Genomic DNA, 19,306 nt, shown 5'->3' on the forward strand with positions numbered 1-19,306 from the left:
TCAATTTGCCTTTTTCCATTTCACAGAACGTCTCTCCATTCTATTGCTACGCAAACAGAGCCGAGTTGTCGGTACAGCGTATGATAGGTAAATTGATCTACAATATTATCTGAATCTAAAACCAGGCCATATGTTATCACGCTCCCAATTAAATTTCAGCAGAAAACAAAACAGCTCCCAGAATAATATCAGCATTAACTTTTTGTCCACAAGCGCCTAATGAACCCAGGAGCTCACGGACTCTGGTCCCTTGGAAAGACAGCCTCATGATCTAGATGCTTAAGCTAACTGTCCCTTACCTTCCTCTCCAATGAGCATTACTCTGCATCTGTTGACTGAATCAAGTGTCATTACAGTGGAGATTCACGCAGGTGGCTTAGATGCCTCGCATTTTCATGGTCATCTCAAATCCTGCTAGCTTACTGTGCACCTCGGCTCTTTCCCAAGCCACACACGTAACATTGGTCTTTCCCCAGGATGCAAACCCAAGCTCCCGCAGGCTTTCTGTTGCCACGTCCTGTTTTTGATTACGATACCCAAAACGTTTCAGTTTCTTCAGCAGCTGCCTATACAAGATCTTCCAGAACGTTTTTGGCTAGTAACTAATCAGGTCGTCTTTTAGAACGGTTTCTGCCAAGCAGTTGAAAACTGACAAAAGCTATTCTCCCTCGCCGCAGTCCGGCCTGACATCAGCTCACTCCATGCCGGGGGGAGCTATTCTATTTTAAACTGTCATTCCAACAACATTTATCAAGTATAGCAAAGCCCTCAATTCTAATTCCCATAAGCATCTTCACAGCAAAAGTGCAACATTTGGTAGTCCCAATCCCTTTTACCAGTAAAATGGTTTAAAGGTGAGGATTGCAAATACTGTTAGCAACTTGGTTACTTAACAGCAGGGCTGTTAGTTTTGCCATGAAGCACAAACAGTTGTTTTCAATAAACAGCAGTAACATTGTTTTTATGCCCAGTGCATGTTCCTCTTGCCGAGGTGAGGCTGAGTCCCGCAGCCACCTAACTTCTCCATCCTTTGATATTAGGAATATCTCCACCCTTTGTATCTAAACCTCAGGAGCACAATTTCCTTGCAATCTGATCCAGCTGGCCTTGCTCTGAGCAGGAGGCTGGACTGGAGGCTTTCAAGTGACCCTTCTGACCAACACGGTTCTGAGACTCTCATCTGGCATCAGGCACAACCGAAGGGCAGAAGCCAGAAAGCAAAGCCCTGAGTAGGGCACAGGAGCGTATTAGAATTGGGTGTCCTGCCAAAGGAAAGCACTTAAGGAGCTTCCTTCATCTGCTGCTTCTTCCAGTCCTTTCCCTCAAGTTTTTTTATGTGCCCATTGCCTCTTGCCCCTGTCACTGGGCGTTACTGAGCAGAGCCTGGCTCTCTTTCATTCCCTCCCTTTGGCTATCTGTACGCATGGGTACGATACCTCCTCCCAGCCTCTATCTGCACATCTGGTACTGGGGCAATAGTGATAGGATGAAGCCACAGCGCAAGCAGAGCTCACCTCTCCGGCAAACTGTGTTTCTGCTTTAGGAGCAGCACCGTTATAAACCACTAAGTAACAGACCATCCATTACACCCTGTGCGATCTTACCCGGCAATGCCTTTTCCTCTGGTTTTACTGTTACGAATGGTGATTAGCACGCGAGGCTTTTCTCCTTCCCACTCTTACCTGGCTGCGGTGGGTGAGGTGGAGGCATTTGGTGGTGCATCATAGGGTACGGCGGGGGCTGCTGATGGGGCAGTAAGCCTGGATGTGCTGGTGCCCCAAGGGGGTTCATCCCAGGCCCACTGGAGTGCTGGTGAGACTGCTGTGGGTTTTGATTGTGCTGCTGCTCCATTTGCTGGCGAGCCCTTAATTCAGCGTATTTCAGCTGTTCCATGTGAAAATTCTGGCGTTCTGTCAGCAACTGTTGTCTCTGCTGCTCTAACTACATCAAAAATAGGGGGTGGGGGAGAAAGACAGTTAAGATTCATACATTTAAAACTTGTTTCTGCAAATCAAACGCCTACCCTATTGATACGCTGCTGTCTGATTTGCAGCAGGTTTTGGTACAGAATCCAGGCCGTTTTCCAGCTGGAACAGATGAACTCACCTTGCTTAGTCCTACAGAATCTCTCATTAATACAACCCATTACTCAATGAGTACTGTGCAGAGCATCCAGCCTTAGCACAATTCTACAAGAGGCTGTATGTTTTTCTCTCAATCTTCTGCATGTTGGAACGAGGGGGAAGAGGAAACTGAAGGGATTTTCTAGGGCAAGACCAGAGCAGAATGTGTGTGCAATAGCACAAGCTCAGTGATTACAGGCAGGATCCTACTCTGTACCTTTAAGTGTAGGACTTGGACACCATGACAGCCAGACAGCAATCACCTGCGCTATTAAGAGTATTATGTAAAAAACTCACGTAATTTAGGCCAATTAACATGAAACAGGCTATTCTGTTTAATTATGAAGCTGCGTAGAGAGTAAGCAAGCCCAAAATGGAAAGATAAAGCTACAGAAAATATTTCTTACTCCTGGGCATTTACATGATCGATCACCGTCCTGGTTAAGGAAGCACTTATCGTTTGACTTCTTTAAAAAATTGTAACACGTTTCTACATTATTACTCTTCAGCAATTGGACACACGGGTTTGTGTGACTAGTTTACAAATATTTAATGAGTATTTTAAGATATACTCCATAATTCATCTCAAAACCAGGTTGCCAAGGAGACTCCCACCTAGCAGAAGTTCTCCAAAAATCCCAAAGCTCCATCAATACTTTGTGTTAGCAGTTTGACTGCTGACAAAGCAAGGATGAAAAGAGAACGCTACAGAGCACGCATTCACCAACAGAACCAGATGGGGACAGGGCCTAATGAATAATACATACTCCTTGTTGGGGGCTGGTTTTCTGCATGTAGGGACTACAATGTGATTATTCATGCTGCCATGACTCCTTTTTCCTTGACCAATCTGATACGTTAGCGGGAAGAACTCGATAAAACGAAGAGGCATGTACACCAATGGTGTAATCGTGCATGCGTGGAAACAGATTCCGTAGGTGGCAGGCAGTTCAGAGAAGAATTGCTGCAAGTGACCCGAAAAAAAGGCTTAGGCAAGAAGTACAGCTACACCGTACTTTTTATAGTCCTTCTGTACTCTCTTATATTCCCGCTTTGCTCTCCTCATGGTACCCTATCCTGCTACGGTTTAAAAACCCCAGTCTTTACAAGCATCCCTACGCAGCATCCAGTGCCTGAAAACACACCTTGTATTTAGAAAAACCAGTGCAAACTTCTCTTCTACACATTCCCTCCCCTCAGGATGAGAAAGGACAGTTGGATGGAGGAAAAAGGCAAAACACAAGTTATAACACAAGCTGGTCTTAAAATGGTGCAGAGCCCAAAATCCCTGGTTCTGTACTAGGTTCTTGCGTTTGTTGTAACTGTCTCAGAAGCAGGTTTATGGCCACAAGCTACTGCCGTAGACCCAGACTGGCATTGGACAACTGGTAGTAACACATTTTCTGGTGGGCAGTCTATCAGTGATTTGCATTTACTCTTCAACTCCCAAAACTCAGTTACACCTGCAGCAGATGTGAGGCAAGCGCGAGGCTGGGCACCTGAACGAAGATCAGCATGCCTCAGCCTGCCACGCAATCTCCCTGTGCAACCAGCCAAATTTTTAGGTTTACAGTCATGAATACTGCACTCTTGGCTATCTTCAAATTTGCCATAGCATGTTTTTGCACTGTTGCAAAGTGATTCACAATTAGAAGGGACTATTACACGCACTCAATGTATACTCATGCAATAACCATCGCTGTACTGCAATTTCATCTTCAGCAAGTCGCTCCTCCCTAAACAGAAATGGGTAAAGAAAGCACTCGTGTGCTATTAGGAATTCTGGGTCAGCAACGCTCCTGCCAGTAGGATCCCTGGTTAGACAGAGTTGGCAGCACTGAAATTACCATAGCTTAAACACTGAAGTAAATGTGTTTTGCCTAAAATTGAACACCCTCCAGTCTGCAGCACAGATTTCTTTCACCACATACAATCGCCTTACCTTTACTATAAGAAGACGACTGCAGCAAATAAAGACATATGCACAGTGTGCAATGGCACTATGGAATTTTCTTCCTTAATTATTCCACTAAATATCCACAATAGCAGGTGAACAGACAGAACTTAACTACCAGAAAGCCAGGGGAAAAATCTGTATCAACATTTTCCTTTTTAAAAATGTATTATGCCTCAAAATGGGAAAAATCACAAACTCAAACCCTGTCCCTAGCAGAAAATATCCCCCAAAGAAAGAAATCTACAGAGAACCTTTTCAAAATAGTTAGGTCCATTTCTTGAGCTGCCAGTGTCAGATGCAAACACAACACTGAAATGGTTGTGGGTGCTGAGCAATCTAGAAATTCTTGCTGACATTCCGCTAAAACAGAAGACCACAGTTTGTCAAACTCTATCAATGTGATTAATGCCAAAGTGAGGATGTAAATTCCATTAAATTTGCATGGTAGGGCAAGTGTGAAAGCCCCCAGAATTATGAGTCAATATCTTCCACACATCTAGAGTAATTGCCTATTGACAAAAAATGAGCAAGCTACACAACAGAGAAACAGAAAAATCTGACTGCTCTCTGATATAAATGAAGCTTTGGGTGATCTTTAGAGCAGCTGGAGAGAAGCCACTTCTCCGAAAGCCTGCTGCACTATATTCGAAAGATCACTCAGTAATTGATGCGTAATCCAGCCTCTGACAGGCAGAGACAGCATCTCTTCCATGTTATACCCTGGTCTGAGGGATGCACAAGTCTCCAGCAAGGTGTCGCTAACCGTGCTGCAAGAGAAATACATCCCTGCTTGGGCCGCTTCGTATACATGCTCCCTTAGTGTCACCACCTTCTTCAGCTGGCTAGACCTCAATCAAGACCCATGCCCTGGCTCACTGCCTCACTAGACTGAGGAGAGAACTAACGACCTTCTTGCACAGCTTGCCCGGCTCCTCCTCTTCCTCCTCAGTTGCACCTCCTCATTAGATTTGTCAATTCAGCTTTGTTCTATTTGGATACTTTCCTGGTGCCTATGAGCAACCGCCTTTTCCCCATCTCCTGCCATCGTTGCTTCCTTCCCTTCCCTTCTCTTGAAGCTGCAGTTGCCCTCTCCAGCTCAGGCAAACCCCTCATCATCACCAAGCGAGAAGCTGTTACTCCTGAGCACGTATCCTCCTGCTATGGCATCTCACTTTGAGGACTTTCCCAAGAGCTACCGAGAATGCCCTTCAAACAAAACCCAAACTACATGCTTACAACCAAATCCTCAGTCTAAACTGGGCCAGGAAAGAAAGGCAGGCAGAGCTGGTTTCCACCAATTCCACGTTCATGCTTAGATGACGGGAGTAAGGATTAGGAAGCAAATCTAGGGTACTAACAGTTTGCTGCTTATGGTAAAGGGAAGATCTGGATAGAGGAGAGAGCTCAAACGGTACCGCAGGTGGTAATTATGAATTCTAGCTGAGGCAGAGAGACCTGCATAGAGGTGACAAGCAGCTGGCGTTGCTAGCTTTCCAGCTGTTAGCAGACACAGATCTTGGCAGTGACTGATTTAATGCAGAATTTCAGATTAGCGCCCTCCTACTTACTGCCTCTTTCTCTCTGTCCATAATGGTTTCCAGCTCCTCAAAATGGCGAAGTTTTATCTCCAGCTTCTTCATCTGCGTTTCTACCAGAAGGGCGACCAGGGATTTAATCTTCCTTTCTTCCACTGCTGCTAGGTGCTGAGGATAAAACACAAGTTTTTGCTTTATAGGCATTTCACAAAATAAGGTGATTTACGGGAACAAATAAGCCAACTACGTCTTGCCTGCATCTAGCTTTAGCCACCCTATTGCTCTTCTGGACAGAAAACAGGGCATTAGATTATCAATCTTATGCTTGCAACCAGAAGCTCTTGGAAGATTATTGAGCTTTTAATCAAATAAATAGGTGCCAAGTTTTAATACAAGAGGTTTTGTGGATGCTCAGTACTCATAAGCAATCCAGCTTTGCCTCGAAGCCTTCCGAGCGCTGCGCAACAGAGAGCACTTTCAGTGGAAATGCAAATGAGGGAGCAAGTGTACGTCGTACCGAGTCAGCTGTAGGTCATCCAAAAAGCTTTCACCAAAACACACACAGGAGGCTTTTACCTGGAACAACTCACAAAAGCAGTGAGATGACTCTTGCATGCCTCTGCCATTAAAATATTTTTTGCTCAAGTAAACGAGAAGCTGTGTGCCTAGTTAAGCATGTTCCCATCACACGCAGCACCACACCACTAACCCACCAGCTTTCTCAGTGCAGCAGTTCCACCTCGGGCTAAGGAGAGCTTGCAGAGCAATCTCCACACAGATGACAGAGGAAACGGTTAAAAAAATCTCCAGTCTCCTTTTATAACCAGGTTGCATCGTCTTCCTATCGCAGAAGAAAGCCGAAGGCAAAGCTTTATTTAAACTGCAAAAGCAAACTGCAGAAAAAGGCAAATAGACTCCATAGAAGGCGTTAGCTTTACCCCATTTACACACACACTTATGTGTAAGTGATAGAGGATATATGTGTGCGTGTGTATATATATGTGATGTATGAGACAGCCTGTAAAAGCGTTTCACATTTCCCAAGTGTGAAAGGCATGTTAATGATGCCTTCCACCAGCTTTTGTTTAAAAGCCTGCTGTTCAAAATGAAAATACACTCAAAACACCCGTCATGTGTACTGCTTGGAAGTTTCTGTATTAATAGTCGAAGGACGTTTCCTGACCACAGCGTCCAAGCGAAGCCTTACCGACACATCCAAGGGGGAAGCAGGGTTGGCTTTTGAAAAGGGGAAGGTGAGGGCTGAGGGGAAGAAGGAAAAAAAGAAAAAGCTGGATCTCATCCAGCTCAAGCTGCAAACAGAGACTCATATTTAACAAGCTGTGCCCCAAACCTTGGCTCAGAACTGGGAGAAACACTGAGCTGGAGAAAAGCAGCATTATAAAACTCCCTGGTAATCCTAATTATAAACAGAATTTCTCAAAAACATATGCTATTGTTTCTATCACTAGTATGTTGTGTCATTTGACAGCATTCACCTCCGGTAACCCGCCAGCAATAAAGCAAGTCTTCAGTAAATCTAGGTAACATACATTCACTAAATTGAATTTTAAATCAGGTACAGTTTGAGAGAGCCAGAGCGATCACCCAAATTCATCCAACAGCACGCCACGGTGAGATTCAAGTAAGCTATTCAGGTAAATACTGACCAAACAGCAGCGCACACATTTGAAATGAAGTAACTAAATGGCTGACAGAACTAGAAAATTTAGTGTCAAATAATACTGTTTAGTGAAACAAACACATTTGTATGAGAAGTCGACGTGACAGAAGAACCTTTGTTGATACACACAGCCTTCTGAGAGTCATTATTAAAACTGCACCCAGGCAAAATGAAACCAGATTAACACAAAATCAGCAAGGCACACAGTTAGGTAAAAGACAGGTCTCAAAATACACATTAGAAAGGAAATCATCACTGAAGTTTTCCCTGAAGAGACCCAAAGAGGCTGCTCCTCAACCTGCCAGTGCTTTCACGTGGACAAAGAACAAGTTGTTACTGATCTGCAGCTGGCAAAAAAACCCAAGTAAGACAAAATTAATAGTGATTTAATTTGCCTGATAAACACATCGCTGCATCCACCCTAAGTCATAAATAAGCAAAAACCAGGGAGATGGCATCTGACGTTATCCTGGGGGACAGCAATGCCGAACGGACCGAGCGTCACTAAGCGCAACGGACCCGGCCTCCGCCCGAGAGTGGACACGGAACAGCGCTTTGGTTTGCTATTTAAACACGGGACTCAAACACAAGTCCTAAACATAAGCCACGAGTGCCTCTGTGCCAGGGCTTGTGCCCATCGCCGCAACGCTGACTCGTTTCTCTGCTCAGAAATCCCTTCTGGGTGACTACTGATAAACCTGGGAGGAACCACAAGGCTGGCTACTGGCAGAGCACACTGCAGGGTCTCACAGAACCTCGCCCATCCCCCGACCTTCCTAATCCCAGCTTTAGTTGTGAACTAGCTTATCACAGCAAGAGCACGAGTGTGACAACTGGTACAGACAACCGTAAAACCAGACCACAAGGGACCTCTGGAAAACGGGGAGCATCCCAGCACCGTGTCACTGGCATGCTGCGCTGAAGCCTTCTCACCCACATTCAAGAGGCGAGCTGAAAATGCAACAGAAAACTACTCTTTCTTCCTTCCCTCTTTCTGTTTTCTGAGAGGAGACTAGATGCTTCACCTAGCTTTTGTTTGCGAGGCCAAGAGGGGATAAGACTGTCTTTCATGGATGAAACAAAAGAAATAAAGTGGCAGATTACACAGAGCTATCTAAACTAAGGCACACAATGGGAAAAGCTAAGTCCTGTCACGCATACGTTCAAGCATGAGATGAAAAATGTCCTACAGTGAGTTTCTAGAGCAGCAGCAAAAAGGAACCAATTAAAGACATAATTTGATTTGCCAAAACACAGAAGACAGGATGTAGCTGCCTGCAAAAAGAAGAATCATGATTTTAGCAAAAGGGTCTGTTCTATTCCCGAGTTTCACGTTTCTAAATACCTACATGTGGAAAAAAACAAGAGAGTGGTTGATAACTGAAGGCTCTTTAATTCAGTGCTACAATGGTTGGTGGTTGAAGCGTATCAGACTAGGAATAAAGCCCAACAGCAAAGTTTACCACCCGCGGAAAAAATTACGGACAATTACAGTACGTTTTAAAATCACTGGCAGTTTCGATATCAGTGACTTCTAGAAAAGCTGTAGTCAGGCACAACTACCTCAAAACGGCAATTCAGAGAAGTCGTGGGATCAGTGTTCTGCATGAGGTCAAATTATGACCAGAACAATCCTTTTTGGCAGTGTAAGTGATGGATCAAGAGCTACAGCAGAAGCTCTGCAGCTCAGCCACGGCTGGACAAAAGCTAACAGTAACCTGCAGGAGAGGGGACATTTTCTATCAGGTGCTACTTACGCAGAGAAAGGAAAAAAACATAGCTTACATTGACTTAGGAATCTGAGAAGAAAATGCGGAAGAGAGACTTAATTCTAGTGCTGTCTGTACAGAAGCCATAACTTGTAAAAACGCATTTAAAATTGTTGCTCCATTCTAGACGTAGGAATAGTCTCACCCCTAAAGACGCACACATCACTGGATACCATTTCTTGAATAAGTGGCTTTACCAATAAGTTGTCCTATCTCAAAAGAACAAAAAAACTTGCAAGTACCTGCCTTTAACCCCTGCTTTTCCTTAGAAGTCGACTGCAATATTCCTCTGATATAAAATCGTAAGGAAAAGAACTTCGTAAAGGCTCTTCACATGACCAGGCCTTGAGTTTATTATGAAGAACTAAATTATCTTCTCTCAGACAAGATACAGCTCACTGAAAGCCTTAATATTCTCTGGGTTTTTAAGCGCAAGTAGAAAGAGAAATCCCTGTTGAACTTGAATTCTACTCTGAAGCGTGAACATCTTAATTATAATATATTATTTCCTGTAATATAATGTGTAAATTCTTTTAGAATATTATTATTACCATAATGAAAACTGCCATTAGCCAAGTCCCTTCCCCCTCTAGCACTCGTTATCACCAAAGGAAGGAAAGTAGGAGATGATCTTCATTTGGAGCAAGTAGTCTTCCATAAAATAGAGATTAAATTTCATGCCTCCTTATATATATATGTAGGGTTTTATCAACTTGGCTGAAAATATCTGTAAGTCTGATGAACTGAGTGCAAGTTACTCCCCGTAAGACAGCTTGGTGCTTGGAGCACCACAGGTTCAGACACGGACAGGCAAAGTGACGCACAAGGGAGCCAGCTCGGACTCTGCACTTCACCGAAATAACGAACCTGAAGTTTGCCAGCAAAGTGGGATTCCACACAGCTGGGGTGCCTAGCTCTGGCACTAAGCAACGCTGAATTCATGCAACTTGTGATTTTAGAACCTGGCTTGAAAGGTAATGACTAAAAATATCCTCAAATCTCTTGGGTTCGTAAAGGAGGGACTGTATCCTCACGGCAACACCTATCATCACACTATCCTCAATATATATGATGCAGTTGGGGAAAAAGAGAGTCTGAAGTCATAAGAGTCATACAGTCAAAGTTCAAGACTGCAGGAGTCAGTATGACACACGCAACACCTCATTATGGCCACCGCTATGTCCTGGAAATCCATCAGGAGATAAACACCATCCATGCTTTTGCTTTTGGTATCTATAAAGTAGGTGACATGGAACATAGTACTGAATCCAAGAGCGATTAAGAAACCCAAACTACAACTTGAATCCAAAAAAATACGTAAAGAGAAAACAGATTTTGAAACAGATATTCTGAAAGAAGCAAAGGCAGTCTGGTTCCTGCAAAAAATGTGAAAGACAACATGCAATTAGTAATTACAGGGCAAAGAAAAGCTATTAGACGGGACACCGATTCAAACCACAGCTCATTAAGAGACTACAGACAAACAAACAGAAGTTTAATGATAGAAAGGCAAGAACGTGCTTTTAACAGACACACAGAACCTCTTAACACAAAAATCATTAAGTCGACTATAAAAACCCCTGTAATGCTAGAACTGAACACCATGTTGTTTTTACAGAGACAGAGTCCAAGTACCAGAGGCTTGCGCGAAGTCACAGGACAGCCGGAGGCACAGCAAGAAAGGCAACGTTAGGGTTTTATCACCCAGACCTGTTGCCTCAGCATTATGGCCAGACCTATTGAGCAAAGTCCTCCCAAAAACGACAAGTGCATTTGGGGGACTATTTCTTAGGGATGTTCGTTGACTTCGTAATCGTAAAAGTAGCTGCCTAAATTGAAACTGTACACTATTTCACTTAGGAGTTCAGGCAGAAGAAACTGAAGATGGCACTTGTCCTCTTTCAAGGTATTAGAGATTAGAACGTGAAACCGCACAGATCTGGAACAAAGGACCATTTTAAGAAGAGTTCTAATGCGAACTGGAAACCAAGCCAATGGGTATTTGTGTAAAACAAACCTTTGCTTTGGTGGCAGCTGAGGCAAGGGCAGCAGCTGCAGCTGTAGCTACGTTTCCTTCCGAGATTTCGTGTTCTACTTTCTTCTTCCCAGCCTCGTTCTCTTTGTCTTTGCTTGCATCAACGTTCTCCTTGTTCTCTTCCGCCTCCTTTTCTTCTGAAAGAGATTTACCACCAAGTCCGTTACGTGCATTCTCCCCTTGTTAACAGTATCGCGTCAGGGCAGGAATTGCACTACACACACTGCTGTTAAACAAATTAATTGATCCACATACTGTCACGTTCCTACGTTATAGCACTGCTACTCGTCCAAGTGCCGACCGGGGAAGAACTCTAGTCTAAGAGGATCTGATCCAACAAGTAGGGTGACTTTAAATGTTTTTAGCTCCCATCCTGTCAATTCATCTTCTGCCATCAGCTTACTCTCATCAGAACAACTTCAGCTGCATTTCCAAATCAACTCCATTATTACATCAAATCCAAATGCTTCTCGTTCTTCCTGGTGCTAAAATACTGAATCTAAGTTTCAGGAAAAACCAATGTATCTGTGTGGTACAAGGGGAACACATTAAAAATAAAGAATAATGCCTGATGTAGAAAAAAACAGTACTCCTCAGCCTGTCAAAATAAAGGCTCTGCATCACTTCACAGGGAAATGGAGCTAACATATTAACTTCTAAGGGTAGAAGTGAGCAGTCCCATTTCTTTGCATCAAGAATGATCAAATGGTGTGCAATACAGGCAAAATAAAATAATTTATACGACCTACACGCACTTTGCTACTGCAATTTCTTCACCCAGTCACTACACACAGTGACAGAAAGCTCGGCTGAGGTCTAAAATGAGTTCAAGAAAGAATTTAGTGCCAAAGCTTTGCAGGGAAATTAAACTAGAATATTTACTACTGAACCATGAAGCAGCCTGATGTGCAAGAGGAAATATTTCCGCCACAGTTCAGTTTATAGTCTATTCCAACCACTTTAGAGGAAGGCTATTAAAGCTAACACAGCTTGAGGAGCAGCTGGGAACCGTTACCTGGCTTGGCGTCGGCAGTCACTTCGCCATCTTGTTCTTTTTCTGGATTTCTCTCATTTTCTCCTTCTTGTACTTTATCGCCTTCCTCAATTTCGCTCTCCGCTTTGTTTTCAACCTAAATGGGATGAAAGATTGTTTGAAGACTAATGAGTGCTCTAGAAGACATTCACCGTTAACTTCACTTACAGCTTTCAAATTAATCCCCTATCGTAAAGAAGAGACTAAATTTTGAAGGCTGACCGTTACACTTAAAGCCTTTTTGACAATCGTATCTGAAATCTGAATAAACAAAAGTAACTGCTATACTGGCCGAAATCTATCAGATTCAGTAACCCAGGCCAAGTTTCATCTGAAGGTAGAAGGAATCCTGAATTAAGATGACATAAGATGTTCTGCCCTGTCGCCGTGCTGCCCCCATTTATTCCAGTAGATTTTATGTAAATTTTATATCCTTTCCAGTATCTGCCTTATTAACAATTTATACAGCATTCACCTATCCACACAGCTCCAAATCCTGCAGAACGCGAGGTCACAAAACAGCATCCTGTGGCAATAAATGCTACAACTGGATTACATATTACAGGGGGGCGCTTCTGTCCAGGAACCAGTGGAAAAGCGCAACATTTGCAAAATGGAAGTAAAATGACAATATTTCTTGTCAAAATATAGGTGCCTTAACATAGTATTAATGAAAGCAGGAGCAGCTTTGTGCTTACCACTGGAAGCATCATTTTCCCCTTGAAAACACCCCAAACTGACCTCAATGTTTCTCATTTGTTCTGCTCTACAGAACAAAACATCTTTTCAAGCTCTGACCAAGTCTTCTACACTTACGTCTACCTCAGTGTACCTGACTATCTACCAGAAAGGCAGCAGCAGATCTCTCTGAAAAACAGAGTGAGAAGCAACGTCAAGACTACGCTCAGCAGCCATTAGGGTAGTTTTATTTCCTTCATCTGACTAAGCAGGCAACACAGAAATATCACCTGTTGCTGCAGACTCAATAAGTGCCCACCAGCATTTATTTAGCAGGGTGATGTTCTAATTCCAGGATATTAAGTTTCATTCCAGTTCAGGTCTGAAACAGTCACAGCCAGCACCATTACTCTGGACTATCTGAACAGGGATACTGGGTTTGTAGACGTGGGGTTATAAAAAAACCCAACAACATCCAAGCAACTGCATTCTTGTAGGCATTATCAACAGGGTGCAAGAATTAATTTCTAAATGTCTGATCTGTATGGGCAGGATGAACCATACCTAACATCAAAATCATACAATACACACACCTATAACCAAGAGTTAGCCCAGACTTCTTCCAAAGAGTTTTACTGACCAGCCCAGCTATGGGCACCTACCTTTAGCCAGCCGCATCTCATCCTCCCGCAACCACTAAGCCACATGTGATCGTGTGGACTGAACAGATACGTAACAGGCACCATTGCTGGAGAGCTGCGATGCGGCTAGGGCAACCGTTTCATTCAGGTTGTCCGTTCAGCGCCGCACACCACACTCACAAATGGTTGCCAAACACTGCGAGTAACCCAAACTCGCCCATTCCCTGGAAAGCCCCGATCTCTCTGATCTTGTCACAGAACTGAATGCCATGTTCAACTTTGGGAAGGCAATTTGTCACAAGACAAACTTTTCTAGGGCAAGACTTAAAAGTGGTGCTTGCTTTAGACCCTACCAGTCATGAACCATTAGCATACCAATGCCCCTCTCAGCTTAAGTCTCTAATTCGTCTCACATCACCCAGTCCCAACCTTTTTTCCTCAGGACTAGAAAAAACCACACCGACATCTCATTTCTGTTGTTTACTTGGCAAAAGAAACATCTCTATATGACACCTCTATAGACATGTCCAAAGAAGAGCAACAGAAGACCCTGGGGAGGGTCTGGAGCACAAGTGTGCTGGGGGGCGGCTGGGGGAGCTGGGGGGGTTTAGCCTGGAGAAGAGGGGGCTGAGGGGAGCCCTTCTCGCTCTCTGCAGCTGCCTGAGAGGGGCTGGAGTGAGGGGGGGGCTGGTCTCTGCTCCCAAGTCACCAGGGACAGGGCGAGAGGGAACGGCCTCAGGCTGCGCCAGGGGAGGTTTAGGTTGGGTGTGAGGGAAATGCCTTCCCTGCCGGAGGGGTCAGGGGTTGGCACAGGCTGCCCAGAGAGGTGGGGGAGTCACCGTCCCTGGGGGTATTTGAAAAACATGGTGCCTAGGGATATGGTTTAGTGGTGGGTTTGGCAGTACTGGGTTAACAGGTGGACTCGATCCTAAAGGTCTTCTCCAACCTAAATGATTCTATAACTTGATGCTAAATCACTCAGAAGAAATGAAGCACTACGGAGACTGAAAACTGTTCCCTACGGACAGACACACTGCCCAGCACACGATCACCTACAGTTCTTGCACAGCATTTTAGAACGTAATAATTCAGGTTCGTAAGTGGCAGCACTCTCTTTTCAGAAGCAGTGTACGGAGCCAAGCTTACCTTCTCAGACTGTTGTCCATCTGTCTCTGTTTCCATTTTTTCTTCTTCAGCTCCATCTGAGAAAACAAATACGTAAAGTATTGAGAATTGCCATAATGTCCTTTTATCATACTCGTCATTTATTTCCAGGTTAACTGAAATTTTCTGTCTTCCACTGAAATCCTGGAAGACTAAAAGCTTATTATACTTATTTTAGTTTAAAAATCAAGTTTACTTGCAATTTAAAATTTAACTGCTTTTTCTTTTCAGTCCAACAAGCAGGACAAAACATTAAGTTATCTATGCTCTGCTGAAATACCCAGTTCACCCGTGTAGAGAGAAACCACGAAATCTATCCATTTTAGCTACAAAAAGGACAGTTCAATGCACAGTTCTGCAGCATTTGAGTCATACAATAATTCCCGTTGGTAAGTTGCCGTATAATAAAGTATTTTTCCCAATACATCCAATTTGTTTCTGTAGATGGTTGTCAGTTACGTGATTAACCTCAATTACTGCGCTGCCAGACTTGTAATTCCTCCTTAGCACAAGATCCCCTGAGCTGCTTTCGATGAAAGGTCTATCCAGAGGCATTGTCATGCATTGCAGGTCAACTGATGATTTAAATTCCATTTTGCAGGTGGTACAAATACTGGAATTCTCCAAAGCAGGCTTCAAAATAATTATTCAACACCAGGGTAACATTAAGCCGTAGCAAATTTGTTAAAGCACTGACACCGTTCTTAAATATTAGGGATCTCTTGTTATTCCTGGCCCCAAAGCCCAGAGTTCACGGCAATCCTCCAAACTGGTTTGATATGACACCCTGCACAGTGAAACCTCATTTCACACCCTTGGTACCTCCCGCTCTGCATAGATGTGACGACCAACATGATGGTTCTCCAGTCCCGTACGGCTCTTTTGTGCTGTTCCTCCAAACACATTTCTCCCAAAAGCACTCTGAAATGTATCCAAGCCCTCAGAAATACATTCAAAACCAATATTTGAGCCTGAACTGAACAATGAAGCTTAAATCAAAAATGGGCCCAGTGCAGTCCTATGGTACACGTTCATGTACAGCACTCTCTCAGACCTTGATCGTTCATTCTGTTGCATCTTCCCCAGCTGTAACTATACCAATACCCATAGGTTTGTACTGAAGAGTGGATCAATTAAATGATCCGGATTAAACCCTAACACTTTCTTCACCTTCTTACTGAAAAAAGCTGTATTGCAGCTCCTCCTCAAGAGCCCAACTGCAGCTGCCTGGTTAGGTGCTAAACGAGATATGAATCACAGCTGAGCACAAGAGATGGTTGTTGGTTAGCTATAAAGCAAGAAGAGCACATAAATTACCAGCTGAAAGCTCCGAGCTTCCTCTGCATCCAAAACATAGCCATCCAAACAAATGACAAACAGAGCTGAGGCTGAGTGAACGTGCCTCCTGACCATGTCGTCACAGCACAGCCTGCTCAACTCCCAGCCTTTTAAAAAGCGTACTTTCCAAGATGCTCTGAAAAACCAGACCCGAGATGCACCTTCAGTGCTAATGCTGAAATCGACACTAGCATTGGGCGAGCTCTTACGTCTCCCCAGTGGTTTCAGGTGCTGCTGACAGATGTTGTAAGATGTGCAGGGCTCTCCATAAAACCACCCGTTGGGTTCTCTGGGCGATAACAATTTCCTGGACCGCTCCAGGAAATAAAGACTCAGCCTTATGCCATGACCTGATCTTCAGAGGAGTCACACGAGATGACGTCTGCCAAGGCTGGCTCCAAGACAAGGCTCCCATACTGGAATCATGAAGTAGTTCCTTATGGAGAAAAAGAAGCCTGCCAAGCATGTGCTCAGGAGGAGACCTCTACAGACAGCCGGGGCAGCTCACCTACCTCACTGCAGCCTCCGGCTCCAAATCGGTCATTAAAACTCTTCATCTAGTGTCTGACCAAAGACGACTTCCTCTCCTCAGAGGTCAAAACATTTGACATGAAGTCATCTGGGGAACATTCATAAGAAGCTACAAGCATATAATATGAACTGTTTTGATACTTGGAGGGTTCTCTCACTGCCATGGATGTGTGGGTCTGGAGAGCACCTACTGCCTCTTATGCCTGCATATTTGGAACCCAAACCAAGTTTGCCAGACACACATAAAAACCTGACCTTGACCACAAGCACCTTCAGAGGGCCCCACCACCAGGCATGAAAAAAACCTTAGGTTTAATATACAACTATGTGCTTCATTTTGGTTTTTTCGCTGACTAGACTGAGCTCTTCAAGCTTGTAACCTCTTATTTACTGCCCGTTTGGCATTCAAGTATCTATTACAGAGATATCTGAAGGGTTCTGCCAAAACGCAGCCGGGCGGCCTTGAGTCACAGATTGCTTTTTGAGTAGCAGCTGACCAGTTATCATCCCATCCAACTTCAGCATCTACAGCGGAAGGCTAGATAACAGCCTAACAGGTATACATGAGAGACCAAAATGAGGAAGGGGAAAAAAAATCAAGCCCCACATGTTACCACGTGCTGGATGCACGCACCTCACAAGAGAAGCATGTGTTTTAACAGCAGTTAGTGTCTTCTTGTGCTTAGTATGCATCTCTTGGTGCTAATCCTTGGTTTGTTCATTAAGTTATTCCTTTAGAGAATGCTTATTTAGAATGTTCCTACTAATGACGGCAGGCCTCTCTGAGATAAGAGGATAACAAGCATATTGATGGAAAATATCTGAAGGTGTCTCAATAATGTACTACTACTTCCAGATATTTTCCATGCGGGTTGTTTAAAAGTCCAGGAAAACCTGATTTCTTTGCAGCACCCAGCTGCTTGCGAGGGAAGTGCCAGCGCAACCTCATACTCCTTGTCTGGGACCTCAGACCTGCAAGAACAGAAACTCTAATACAATTTAATGTATAGGGGCATTAAAGGAGGAGTTTATTTAGGTCACGGACTCCAACACATGCTGCCATACAAATATAAAACGCCTGTTGAAAAGCCCTGATCCATCTCTAAGCTTCTGAAGACAATTGCTGGTGGAGGGTGTTAATTTTCAGTAGTCCTTATTTGACTGGTAATTCCTGTGTGCTACACTGCAGAAAAATGGGTGCACAAAGTGTTTTGCTTTAATAGCAACCATTCTGTAGAGAAGTTTTGACAAAAGACCCTCCCGTATAAAAGAAAAACATACTAAAATGGCTGATGGAAAGATAATGGTTTTCCTCTTGGCTTATTTTAGGATGATAAACCTACTTCTCTGAAGTATCTGCCACCACAATTCAATTTATGGAGACTGGGGACATACCTCCTCAGAAGTTTTATCCCAGAGTTAGGATTTAGTGACCTAATAACGTCACAGGGAAAATCTAAATTAGATTTTGTCAGACAGCTATTTCAAGCCTAGAAGCAGAGCTCCAAACTAGGCTTAAAAGCATCATCCCTCCTAATAAATTAAAGAGAAAGCTTTACAAAGAAAGCTTTATTCTCTCATTTAACAAAAGTGGAGAAAAAGTGCAGAACACTCCAAATGTGCTTGGGTTGGTAGAGTGGAAGATCATGAGGTCAAACTAGGAAAATACTGCACAGGAATACACAGGTTTTCATTCTGGTGCGGCTTAGCCTGAGCACCAATAACTTCAAGATCTCCAGGTCTAGGATACAGTGTAACTGAAAGAAAAAAAAGTCTGTAATTTTGTATTAACATCCCAAAACTTAACCACAGGGAGAAGTGGAGCAATTCTGAAGTTCTGCTTCCTACAGAACTCCAAGTCAGAGTGAAACAGGTCAGAAAAGCTCTAGTCTGTGGACAATTTTAAGTCAAAATGGGGAGGCTTTTGTCTCTTAAAAGCTCATCACTTGATCTTTTTTTCACCCTTCTGGAAGAGAAGAACCTGGAACTCAGGTTCTCCAGTCTAGAATCAGGCTGAGTGGAGACTCAAGTCTCAGCGCCCCATAGCAGCACCGAGCATCTTGACCACCGGGCTACCATCTCATCTGTTGATGGCTCCCAGTCCCACGGAGCTCCCAGCGAAACCTGCAGCTTCACATTTACACTCTTAAGGGATGGGGATGAACTCCCTAGAAAGTTCTTGTCTTGCAATTGCACGTGATTTTCTCAGGCACGCAAACGTCACAGGTGACAATACTCCTTGCTTAGTCCTGAATCACATTTGAGAGAAAGCTCTAAGGCAATAATAATCATGTAAGCTGCCCCTAGGAATGCCATAAAATAAAGTCTTATGAGACACAAACTTTCCTCTTCTACCCAAAAAGTCATGTTTGCTCTTGTGAGTTTCAGGTAAGACTGAACTCCCTTTCCACCCTGAACTCCATTTTGAATGTGGGTTTTGTCTTCTGATTACAATGCATTTCAGGGTTTCCTATCTTAAGGCAAAGTTTCCAGAAAAGCAGCGTCCAGCAACGCGTGAGCTGCTGAGGCAGCCGAAGACACGAGCGCAGCATGAGGTTGGGTAGGTTTACAATGTGCTACAAATCAAGCATTATCACAGCTTTTAAGTGTTTGATATTAATTCCCTGCAAGTATTGGGGCAAGTTTTATTAAATGTTCCTTTTTTATTTCATATCATCATAGAAAGGCTTAAGTTGGAAGGAACCTTTAAAAATCACCCAGTCCACCCCACCTGCCATGGGCACGGACATCCGCCACTAGATCAGGTTCTCAAAGCCCTGTCTAACCTGACCTTGAACACTTCCAGGGCTGGGGCACCCAC

The 19,306-nt window shown here is 43.8% G+C and overlaps 2 protein-coding genes across 4 annotated transcripts in view; one reads left to right on the top strand and one right to left on the bottom strand.

Annotated features, from left to right (window-relative positions):
• DHX30 (DExH-box helicase 30) overlaps positions 1–19,306 on the top strand; it is a 215,867-nt gene that overhangs the window by 65,127 nt on the left and 131,434 nt on the right. The gene's annotated exons all lie outside the window — the stretch shown is intronic.
• The window catches only part of SMARCC1 (SWI/SNF related BAF chromatin remodeling complex subunit C1), a 90,610-nt gene that overhangs the window by 13,449 nt on the left and 57,855 nt on the right, over positions 1–19,306 (bottom strand). For 2 of the 3 annotated variants that reach the window (XM_075082031.1, XM_075082033.1), the window contains 5 exons: positions 14,599–14,654; positions 12,116–12,230; positions 11,083–11,237; positions 5,649–5,783; positions 1,683–1,941 (listed from right to left, as the gene is read on the bottom strand). In XM_075082031.1, the coding sequence (XP_074938132.1) occupies positions 1,683–1,941; positions 5,649–5,783; positions 11,083–11,237; positions 12,116–12,230; positions 14,599–14,654 (720 nt within the window). The remainder of the gene's footprint in view (positions 1–1,682; positions 1,942–5,648; positions 5,784–11,082; positions 11,238–12,115; positions 12,231–14,598; positions 14,655–19,306) is intronic. The other variant, XM_075082032.1, reaches the window with a different exon arrangement.

Source organism: Phalacrocorax aristotelis, chromosome 2 (assembly GCF_949628215.1).
Source record: "Phalacrocorax aristotelis chromosome 2, bGulAri2.1, whole genome shotgun sequence".
Lineage (NCBI taxonomy): Eukaryota > Metazoa > Chordata > Aves > Suliformes > Phalacrocoracidae > Phalacrocorax > Phalacrocorax aristotelis.